Below are 12,438 nucleotides of genomic sequence, written 5' to 3' on the forward strand. Positions count from 1 at the left end.
GAGGCATGAGACAAGAGGGGCGGGAGTGGAAGGGACAAAACAGTGGGGAACAGACACATTAGGTGAACTGTGGAAGGAAGAGGGATGGGGATGGGATGGGGAACATGGCGAAGAGAAGATGGACATTTCAGGGACTTTCAGGAAGGAAAGTAGGAGAAATGAAGGAAGTGGGCTTGGGTGGATTATCGGGGGTAGAAAAGATCGAGGATTTGGATGGGGGAAGATAAGAGGTGGTGGTGAACAGCTGTTTTGAAAGCCAGGAGGGAAGAATGGGAAAGAATAGAGTGAGGAAGTTTATTCAAAAGGCGGGAAAAAAGAGGAATGAAAGAGTGAAGATGAGCAGTGATTCGTGATTTTGGTAGTTTTACCAGAAGGGGGTTGTTGGCGGACCTTGAGCGCCCTGTGGAAATGTGGTGGGGACAAATCGCAGAGAGAGCAGGGGGCAAGGCTGGAGAGGAGTCGGTAGAAGACAGAAAGACCACCGACCAACCTGCGGTGATTGAGTGAGAGGCCCAAAGACTCAGCTTCATTGCGGGAGATGCCGATGATCTTAAATGCCCTGGTTTCGACAGCGTGAAGCCCAGAAAGGTGGGAGGCAGGAGCACCAGCCCAGAGGGGAGAGCAGTACTCCATCAGGCTACGGACAAAAGCTTTGTAAGTGGTCAGGAGCTCAAGAGGGCCGAGGAAGGACTTAGCACGACGGAGGATTCCCAGTCGGCGACTGGCTTTTGAGGCGAGGTTGGAAATGTGACTTTCCCAGGAAAGGTCATGGCAGATAGTGAGACCTAGAAGCTTGAAAGAAAAGACTTCTTCCAGAGGATTGTTGAGAAAGTGGATGGGGGGTTTTGTAAACGGTCCTTTCGAAGAGACATAGTGAGAGTGTGAGATTTGTCTGGATTGAAAGACATGTTCCACGTGTTGGACCAGTTTGTGATTTTATCCAGATCTGCAGTGAGTGAAGAAGCTGCTGCTTGCCGGTCTGAGGGATGACAGATGGTACGGCAGAGGGTGGAGTCGTCGGCAAAGAGAAATAGAGGATTTTCCAGAGAGTCCGAGAGATCATTGATGAAAACCAGAAAAGAACAGGGCCCAGAACGCTACCTTGAGGAACTCCAGCCTGCACAGGAAGAGGGGATGAAAGAACTCCATTTAGGGCCACACGTTGACTGCGACAGGAGAGGAAGTCTGCGAGCCATGAATGGAGATGGCCTTGAATACCATGGGAAGAGAGTTTGGTGAGTAGGGCAGGGTGCCAGCCTGTGTCAAAAGCACGTGATATGTCCAGGGATACGGCTCGGATTTCCTGTCTGGCATTGAGGACCTCCATCCATTGATGGGAGAGCAGAAGCAGCATATCCAGGGTAGAGTGACCTGGTCTGAAACCAAATTGATGATTGGAAATCAAGCCATTGGAGAAGAGGAAGGATTTCATATCTGAGGCGATGATGGATTCCATCACCTTGCTGATGATTGGGAGAAGGCTGATTGGTCTGTAGTTATAGGGATCTGTTTTTGCACCTTTTTATGCAGGGCAGTGATGTTAGCAGATTTCCAAGCAGATGGCAGATGACCTTGGGCAAATGAGAGGGTGAATAGAACAGAGAGAGGGTGAGCAAGAGCAGAAGAGCAGGCTTTGAGGACACGTGGGCTGATGCCGTCTGGAGCGGTTGCAGAATCTGACTCGAGGTTTGAAAGCAAGCTCTCCACCTTGTCAGGAGAAAAGGATACAGAGTCCAGGGACAGTTGGGTGCGACTGGGTAAAGTGGGTAGAGATAGTGATGGGTTTAGGACACAAGATTTAGCTGCAAACACCGAGTTTAGACATTCAGCTTTATCACGTGTGGAATCAGCAGTGCGGCCATTTGAGGTAAGGGAGGGGATGGAGGGGGAACATACACCAGAAACAGATTTGATTAAACGCCACCAGGATTTTGAGGAGGGAGAGAGGTTTGAGAGTTCAGACTTGAGATGAGAAAGATGTTGTTTTCTAGCTCTCCTGAAGGTAGATACACACTTGTTCCGAGCTTTGTGGAAAGAACTGAGATTGCCCTCAGTTGGGTTTGCTTTCCATGAGGCAAAGGCAAGTTGTTTCAGGACAACTGCCTCGCCACAAGCTTCAGTAAACCAAGGGCGGGAGGAAGGGTAGGACAACTGAACACGAGAGGCGATAAATCTGTGCATGAGGGAGAGCAAGTTTCTTTGAAAGAATTCCCAGGATGAGTTGATGTTTGAGAAAGTGATAGGAGACCAGTCTGTAAGTTTGATGGCTGCTCGGAGACCCTGCCAGTCGGCTTGAGTGAAATGCCAGACTCGACGGTGGTGAGGTGGTTCTCTGATAACAGCCAGAGAGATGTCCACTTTAACAAGGACGTGGTCAGAAGAACCAATTGGAGCGAAGGAAGAGCAGCAGATATTGTCAGGGAAATTTGTCAAAATTCGGGGGTAGAAAAGATCGAGGATTTGGATGGGGGAAGATAAGAGGTGGTGGTGAACAGCTGTTTTGAAAGCCTGGAGGGAAGAATGGGAAAGAATAGAGTGAGGAAGTTTATTCCAAAGGCGGGAAAAAAGAGGAATGAAAGAGTGAAGATGAGCAGTGATTCGTGATTTTGGTAGTTTTACCAGAAGGGGGTTGTTGGCGGACCTTGAGCGCCCTGTGGAAATGTGGTGGGGACAAATCGCAGAGAGAGCGGGGGGGGCAAGGCTGGAGAGGAGTCGGTAGAAGACAGAAAGACCAACCGACCAAACTGCAACAGTACAACATATTATTATCTATGTTTCCACATTTTATGGCCACCCTATATACTCTGGTACTGATAGTGCTGTGACGTGGTGATACCATCTCCGAATTATTTCTACTTGTTCCTGGAGTTCGTCAAGGGTGTGTAGTGGCCCCCACACTTTTCAGCACTTGTTTCGACTGGATTCTGGGGAGGATGTCAGAGAGATCAAGCTGCGTTGCATCATTTGGGAATGTAAAGATCTCTGACCTTGATTTCGCAGATGATGCAGTCATCATTGCGGAGACTCTAGATATCCTTTTGGGGGCCCTCAAGATGCTGAATGAGGAGTCGGAGCCACTGGGATTACATGTTTCCTGAGTCAAAACTAAGAGCCAGGCTTTCAATGACATCTTGGATGCTGCTATCTTGTCTGTACCTGTATGTGGTGAGGATGTTGAGGCCATGGAGAGATTCACCTACATTGGCAGTGATATTCAAGTGTCGCTGGCTGTGAGCCAGAGGTGAATAGATATCTGGGTCAGCCCTGGAGAGTCATGGATTCACTGGATCATGGGGTGTGGCACTGTCGGTACCTGTGCAGGAGTACGAAAGTCCGAGTCTTCAGGTGCTTGGTACTTCCCAGTCTTGCTCTATGGATGCGAGACTTGGACTCTGACCAAGGATATTAGATGGAAACTAAATTCCTTTGGTACCAGGTCTCTTCGGAGAATCCTTGGCTATCGCTGGTCGGACTGTGTGTCCAACGAGCGGTTGCTGAGAGAGACTCAAATGAGATTTGTTACCTGCATAGTCCGTGAGTGTCAGCTGCGGATGTATGGACATGTGGCTCGTTTTCCTGACGCTGATCCTGCTCACCAGATTCTCTCAGCGAGGGAGCCTCGTGAATTTGAGGAGGCCAATGGGCCGACCACGTGCCTCGTGGTTGCAGCAGATTGATCACCATCTCAACGAGATGGGGATGGGCCAGGCATCTGCCTGGGGAATGGCCAAACAGAGGCCCCTGGAGTACCGGCAAAAAGTGGATGCAGTGACGTGCTGTTCCAGCGCATGCTCCCATGCCTGACTTGACCTGACACACCCGACCTGTTCACCAAGTTTCGTGTGAATCCGTCAGCAATGTTTTGAGATATTGTGCTATACTGTATCTCGCTTTTGGCCCCATCTCTCAATGGTGAAGAATCATGTTTTTTTTTTATTCTAGTATCCGGTTCTTCACCAAAATCTAATCAATTCGTTCTTGTCACACACCCAACCTGTCCACCAAGTTTCTCCGAATCCATCGATAACTTTTTGAGATATCCAGAACACAAACAAACAGATAGGGGTGAAAACATAACCACCACCCACCTTCAGTGAAAAGCTTTGTTTGTTACCATTACTAAACACAAAGCAAGCAACTTGGCAGGAAAGAGAGCGAATGGGTATCGCACCTTTCTTTTCATTTTTCTCCGCCTCCTCGAACAAGCCTGGCAGATGAATGACGACACCATTACCTGGAAAGGTGAGAAAAATAATGGCACTCAATAAGACAAGAAAAATTGTCAGGATGTTTGCTTCCTATTAATCACTGGTAAACACCAATAGCAAAAACCACGAGAAAGAAATACTTTATCGGCTGCCATTTAATGGAATGTTTGTAATAATACGTTACACTAATCAATTGCAAACATACCGCTGTCTTATCCATTGGCAAACACCAAGCACATGAATATCAAAACAACTTCTCAGTATTTGAGATTTAAACAAATAAACAATGATATCCTTGTAAAGCCTTATTTGCAAAAATGCTTGAGATGTAAGGTGGAGTGTGTGCATTAAAGGTCTAAGGTCTGAAGTGGGTAAACGGTCTCAAGGGTCTAAAATGGGTGAGTGCGCATTCTGCACAACCATTTAGCAGATAACGTGACGGACAGACAGGAACCAATTTCAATACCCCCCCCCCCTCCACATGATAGTATTAAAAAAAAAAATTCACATCAGCATCTCAGGATGTTGAATTACCCTCACATGTAAAACTAGATATCTGTGATCACAAAGCGATCACCAATGGCGTGCGATTCAATGATGCCCAGATTCTATAAAGACCTTGACCTTCAACATTTATGTTGAGAGTGTAAATTAAGAAAATGTGTCCCATCTACAATTTATCCATGAAACTCAACATCATGAAAATTGGAGGAAAATTATTCAAGTTATGATCAAAAATGGGGGGAGGGGGGGTTGTGAATGAGGTCAGAATCTGAAAAAGTGGGTCAGGGACACAAAACAAATATCAGGTGCACAATCTCAGGGCAGGTACACTATTTTGATCCAAAAACATCTTGGAAGACCTAGCGATCTTTAAGATTGCAAATTGGGAAAATTGAGCGGACAAAAAAAAAAAAAAAAAAAAACGCTTTTTTTTTTTTCAGATTGCCATTTTACCTTGACCTTTAACTTGGAGTGGTATGATATAAAATAAGCATAAACGCAGCTTACTCTAAGCTATCTAGAGAGGGCAATTTCATTTTGATCAGACAAACCTTAATCGAATTATGGTGAAAAATGATAAAATGCCTATAATTGCGAGATGACCTTAAAATTAGATCAAGGTCAAAAAAATGCCAACTCCGGATCCATTCTATTCTCAATACTGATGCAAAATTTAATTCTGAAAGTCCCAGCTGGCTCCGAGATACAGCTCGGACATTGGCAGAAAAAAACAAAGGGAAGAAAAAAATATCCCCGAAATGGTGGTTTAGTTCTCGTAGGGATCTAAAACTCTTAGGGACCAGTAAAGATTGGGGGCACCAATTGCAGAAACAAACCCCACAACAGGTACAACCCTTCCCCTATCTCACAGGAGTATAGGGGGAGGCTTAATTAGCATTTCAGAATATACCGGCATACATGGCCTTGGACACAGTTCTCTCAAACAAATCCTCCAAAATAATAATGCAACAACACAAGATAATGTGCAAGTCATTCAATTTTTTTTTTTTTGCTCTTTACCAATGAAGGAGATGGCTTTCGGATTAATTATCCCACTGGGTAGCAAATGGAAGTCATATTCCATGTCATCAACCACCACCGTATGGCCTGCATTGTTCCCACCCTGCAGAGGAAGGAAGATTACAAACAACAGAGTCCTTTGTCTGAACAAATAAATAAGTAATAAATATAATCTGAACAAGTAAAGTAAACTGCACACACACTCTGGAGTCAGTTTGCCAAAGCATTACAATCCCAGTACTAGCTTTTCCACGAGCCTCAAAATATATATATATATATATATATATATATATATATATATATATATATATATATATATATATATATATATATATATATATATATATACATATATATATATACATATATATATATATATATATATATATATATAATAAAAATATATAATTCGGAACAGGCCACCACTCCCACGCGGGACACTCGACTGGGCGTGCAGGAATAGGAAAAACAGGAAAAACGTGCAGGAACAGAAAAAATTGAACAATCTCAATGTCAATCTGCTTTGGATAAGTTATTTTCTTCAGAACAAGATCCAGCAGGTATCAGTTTCTGGCATCCTCTCAGAATCACCGTCAACAAATCCTGGATCTCGACAGGGCTGTGCGCTCTCACGACTACTTTTTATTCTTAACACTAATGACTGCCAATCTGAGAATGATAATAATACAACGATGTTCAAGTATGGTGACGATACCATCATCGCGAGCCATACTTTGAAGAATAGTGAAGTTGACGATGGAAACGCTGTGGGAAGAGTTTCTAAGGTGGTGTGATGACAATCAAACAAAAATACACAATTTGAAGTGTGTGTCTGTATTTTTGACCAAAATACATTCGGTCATTATTTATCCAATCTCAACCAAACGTGAAAGGACTTAGGGTCACCGATGGAGGTTGTAGCACCTTAATTCCCCCCCCCTTCCTCCCCAAGGAGGATTGGAAGAAATCCGTGTTCAGGTGTATATCCATGTTAAGATCGCTCATCATGGTGTTTTCCAAGGCCGCTTCTAAGAAAAGTAACGAGAAGGGCACTCGGTGGAGTGCATACCACTGCCACACAATCCAGTAGAAGACATCATGGGCAAATTTTTTTTTTTTTGAAATATCATGCTATATAATCGGTTTAGCCCTGTCTCACAATAGTGAAGAATCACTTAAGAATAAAAAAAAAAATTCTCATATCCAGATCGGGATTCAGATCATCAAAATCAAATCAATTCTTCCTTGTCACACACCCAAAGTGTCCACCAAGTTTCATCCGAATCCGTCCATATAATTTTGGGATATAGTGCTACATATCGTTTTTGGCCCCATCTCTCAATGGTGAAGAATCACTTTAAAAACCGAGTAGCCGGATCCGGATACAGATCTTCACCAAAATCTAATCAGTTTGTCCTCGTCACACAACCTGCCTGCCAATTTTTTGATCGCGATACATAAGGTCATATTATTAAACTGAATCCGTCCACAACTTTTTGAGATATCCTGCAAACAAAGAAACAGACAAATAAGAAGACGACATCGTGCAGAGCACGATACTTGCAAAACCCATGAAACAAATTTGACCTCAAAAATAATTGCTGGTTGAATTTAATGACCAAATATTCAACTCTTCAAATTTCAAGTGAATCGGATGAAAATTGACAATTTTAGAATTTGGTCTATGTTGACCTTTTGGCCGATGTGGACCTATAAAATAATTGGTGCTTGAATTCAGTGACCTGAAATATAAATCCTCTTCAAATTTCAAGTCAATTGGATGAAAATTGAGGATTTTATAAATACCACCTTAGTTGATGACCTTGGGCCGATGGTTGACCTGTTGGTCTATGTTGACCTTAAAAATAATTGGCTCAGTGAACTCGGTGATCTCAATTATAAATCCTCTTCAAATTTGAAGTCAATTGGATGAAAATTGAGGAATTTAGAAATCCCAGCTAAGTTGTTGACCTTTGGCCGATGTTGACCTTTTGACCTCAAAAACAATAGGCTTCTTTCATATGACAAACTTTACCATGTGGTGAACTTTCGTGAAGATCGGTTTAAAATTGTGACCTGAAGGCGACAAACAGACAGACAGGATAACAAAATCGACTCGCCAATATACTTGAAAAATCTTCGATTTTGCAAGTGACAAAGACAAAAAGGCATGAAAACAACCTCCTTCACCTTCGATGGTGGAGGTAATAACAACACTTGTGATAATAGCATAATATGAATATTAATGGAATTACAAAACAATGTTAATACTAATAATATCCCCCTTCCCAAAGGATTTTTCCTCCTTGGACAAACGCCATGTTAGCGTGTAGAAATAGCTTATTGTGGCGTTTCATGGGGCACCCTTACCAGAAATAATTAATATTATAAACCACAAACGCATATGATTATCTTTAAAAACAAACAGTCACTGTTGCTGTTTAACACTAAACTGAACGGGAGGAAACTTGATGATCTTGGGGCATTATATGCTTATCGCGTCCCCAAAAGACTAACGGATCCGAGCCTATGTCTACTGTAATCTATATACCCCAGACAGGATAAAAGCATGACCCTTCCTGTCGCTCCCATAAGAAGTGGGTGCAGCAATTTTCTGAAATTGAATGAAAATAAGACAAAATAAATTGTTGTGCGTTTTAGGAGCAAATTAAATAACGACATTGGTTCCTGTAAAGATCCATGGTGGCAAAATTGCTTAAATCAGTGAGAACAATGTGTCGACACGTTGAAGCTAAAGGACACTCACGACTTCACTTCCTAAGAAACCTTTAATCTTTCAGAATCGATCCTACAATTATGAAACTCTTCTACACAACAGTAGTGGAGAGTGCCGTTCTCTCTGGTTGTCTTTCCTGGTACAGCAGCCGAAGGAAGGTGCGTTTCGTAAAGGTACAAAGATTGATGAATCAGGCAAGAAGGGTGGTGTTAAGTACCCTTCCTACCTGGTTCATCTTGATAAAGGCTCAGAGTGTAATCGCTGATGGCAATCACCCTCCACAGTAACTACACCAACATTACTATTGGATGCACTCTGGGAAGAGATTACAGTCACTCAGATGGAAGACCAATCAGTGTGTTAATTCATTTGTACCCAATTCTATTAGAGTTCAATAATTATCAGTCTTGTTAGTACAAGTTCATGAGGGGTTAAGACCGAAACCGAACCGAAAGGTTATGTTTTCCAGCCTTCTCCGACTCTGTCTGTCTGTGAGGATGTCCCAAAAAGTTATGGACGGATTTGGACGACCCTTGGTTGACAGGTTGTGTGTATGTCAAGGATGAATTGATTGTATTTTGGTGACTATGCGGATCTGGATCCAAATACTAGAATATATTTTTTAATTTATTTAGCAATTCTTCAACATTGAAGAATAGGGTCAAAACCGATATATATATATATATATATATATATATATATATATATATATAGACGTCCACGGGACTTGAACAGTCCCGCCAACGTAGAATGAGCCGAAACGATGGAGGCGGTTTATTTTTTATAACCCAAAGATGGCGGTTTTAATCGCTCCACAGCAAACGGGACGAGGAAGGTGGCACGAGTCGCTTTTCATTGAGTTAATAATGTTTATTTCTCTAACCAGAAATAATAATAAGACTCGGCAAGAGGAGGGATCCGGGGCGATTAGACGGGATGGTGGTGTGGGTTCGGGCGTGGGGAAAAAAAACAAACCATTCCAATGGATATAAAAATCTCTACCCCTCTAAAGCACCAGGTACACACACACACACACACACACACACACACACACACACACACACACACACACACACACACACACACACACACACACACACACACACACACACACAACGTAGCTGGTGGTCAGGCTTGCCCATGGTGTCGACGCAACAGTCACTGGATTGGCGCCGGACGAGCTGGCGTTGCGCTCGTCAGGGGCAGGAGACACCGTGGTGCTGTTCCTGGTGGTGTCAACCTCCTGGTGTAGGCCCAAGACCGCTCACAGCCACCAGGGAGCCAGTTCTGGCGCCAAGATGCGAGCAGGAGAGGGAGGCAGGTCCACCCGCCGTTCGGTCCCGTACTCCGAGCCAGCAGAACTCCAGAGCCAACCGAGGTGAGGGACGAGGCACAGCAAGGCCACGAGACACGACGAATCGAGGAACGAACCAGCGCAACAAGAGAGCACACTCCGAGACCAACAGCCTCGACCAGACGCTTTCTTTTTATGACTCTTCCTCCCCTTCTTTTCCCGAACAGAACCTTTTTATACTCGAGTCCTCGTCACTTCCAATCGAGCCCTTTTATTGGCCCTCTGCCGTCGCCTTCCGCCAATCGTGATCACGGGGCAGAGCCATCCGCAGCACTGTCCTGTTACGTCATGGCAAGCCTACAGGGAATACTAAAAGGGTTTAAGCATACACACTTACCCTATCCCATCTCCCTATCTAATTACATGATAATTATCATTTCCCCCTTAAAGAAATGGACATTTACTAGTCAACTTATCACCACTGAATTGCTACTTATTACATCGAGATCCTGGTAAACTCGAACAGCATGGCATACCTAATTAAACATCCTAATTACCCTTTGAATGCATACCCCCCCCCCCTCAGACGTAACTATATATATATATATAATCATGATATCTCAAAACGTTCTGGATGAGTGGTGACAAAACTAGGTGGACGAGTTGGTTCGGTGACAAGAACAAGCCGATTCGATTTCGGTTCAGGTTCGAATCCAGATCTGGCCCATCAATGGGACACAAAACGTAAACTGATCAGCTTGGCAGAGGTGTGCGCTCCTCCTCGACCTCAAACCAATCCAGTTGTTTTTCTCCCTCTCCGAAGCATGTATACTTGTGATTACATTATTTTGTATTTAAAGCACTCATTGTTTTTTTTTTCTTCAAAAAGATGGATGGAGAACAATGTTCCCAGGTTGAATAACTTCCATTGTTGGATGAATATATATTTTTTTTATTTGGAACAGTCTAATCAAATTAAGTAACGCACAGAAGTAATGACGTGACACAAAACCATTGGGGTGTCGCATCAAAAAAAAAAATTTGCCATCGTGCTCAGTTACTCATTCACGAGTTCGATTCAGCGTGGTTGGTTCACACGAAACAGCGAGTACGCACTTTTGAGTCGGGGCTGTGACACGCAACAATATGCCAACAAATACTGATATCGGATATAAAACATGCACCATTTTAGATTGGCCCAATTAATTTGGACTCACGATGATTTCATCTGAAAAGGGGGGGGGGGGGAGTGTTCGCCACCGCATTTTTGCCGTATTTTTTTTTTTGAGTCAAGCACATTCTTTGATGATCGGAGGGAAACCACGGGGTAATATTCCTGGGTCAGATTGCGGGAGAGTGTCGGAATGGTTCTGCGGTGTCGTCCACGAGACGGTGGTCTCCTTGGGTTAATGGTTAACCTGAGGCGGTCCCTTTGGGTGGGTGCCCGGAATGTCCTATCCCGAAGAGAGGATGATCACCTCTCCCTGTTATCATCTGAGCTCAAGCATTTGGACATCGGTATTGCAGCAATCTCTGAGGTTCGGAGCCCGGATTGCGGCGAGATCATAGTGGGTGGTTACACCTACGATTGGTCTGATCGCTCTGATGGTTACCATGCCCAAGGAGTTGCTGTAGCTGTGTCCAATAAGCTGACTCCAATGATAATTGAGGTAACACCGGTCAACGAGCGTATTATGAGACTAAGGATTCGTCACTCCTTGGGTGTCATTTCCCTGGTCTTTGTTTATACTCCGACTGAGGCGAGTGATCTCACCGTGAAGGACGCATTCGATGCCACGCTCGAGTGTGGTTGATCAGTGCCCCAGGCGAGATACACTTCTAGTCTTGGGGGATTTCAATACATCGACTGGAACTGAAAGGAATGGTTAGGAAACATGTGTTGGTCCCCATGGGTCTGGAACTGTGAACGTGAATCACACTAAGTTCCTTGACTTTGCAAGAAGTCATGGACTTAGGGTGGGTGGTTCATGGTTTCAGCGCCCACAAGCTCATCGCTGGACTTGGTATTCCAACGCTGGCGGTGTGGCAAAGGAGATTGACCATGTGCTCGTTGATGGTCGCTGGAGGATGATCCAGAACAGCAGGGTCTACCGGAGTGCTCAGTTCCTCAATACTGACCACCGCTTGTTGTAGCAACTCTTAAGTTGCACCTTAAATCCTGGAGAATGGTCCCATCCCAGCCTTGGCTGGATGTTGGCAAGCTCAAGGATGAAAGGGTAGCTGAGGAGTTTGGGAACAAGCCGAGTGGAGATTTGGGGGGGGGGGTCGGGTGCTTTGGGAAATCCTGACGAGTTGTGGAGTGCCTTCAAGACCACCGTCCTTGATGTTGCCGGTGGATGTCTTGGAACTCACCGCAGGGCAAAGAAGAATTTTGTCTCTCAAGGGACACTGGGTACCATTGCCCAGAGTCGCAGGGCCAGGCTGAATGGCAGAGCTGAGCTGTTCAGGAAGCTGAGGTGTAAAACTGTACGTGCACTCAGGGTGGACAAGGAGGCCGATGTGCGAGGAATCTGTGAGGTGGTAGAGCATCACCTGTGGTCAAGTGATTCTCGTCCTGCTTACAGGGGAATTCGCGCATTGCGTTCATCCAAGCCCACCCCTCGGTGTACTGCAGTTAGAGCAGAGGGTGGTAGGCTCTTGACAGAAGAGTCGGA

General features: G+C 44.5%; 1 protein-coding gene across 1 annotated transcript in view; it reads right to left on the reverse strand.

Moving 5' to 3' along the window:
• Positions 1-12,438, reverse strand: part of ADSS2 (adenylosuccinate synthase 2) — a 65,275-nt gene that overhangs the window by 46,330 nt on the left and 6,507 nt on the right. The window contains exons 2-3 of the mRNA XM_085889715.1: positions 5,733-5,835; positions 4,172-4,234 (exon numbers count right to left, since the gene is read on the reverse strand). Of these exons, the coding sequence (XP_085745841.1) occupies positions 4,172-4,234; positions 5,733-5,835 (166 nt within the window). The remainder of the gene's footprint in view (positions 1-4,171; positions 4,235-5,732; positions 5,836-12,438) is intronic.

The sequence above is a fragment of the Eptatretus burgeri genome, chromosome 7, assembly GCF_056783735.1.
Source record: "Eptatretus burgeri isolate ZD-2024b chromosome 7, Ebu_testis_v1, whole genome shotgun sequence".
NCBI lineage: Eukaryota > Metazoa > Chordata > Myxini > Myxiniformes > Myxinidae > Eptatretus > Eptatretus burgeri.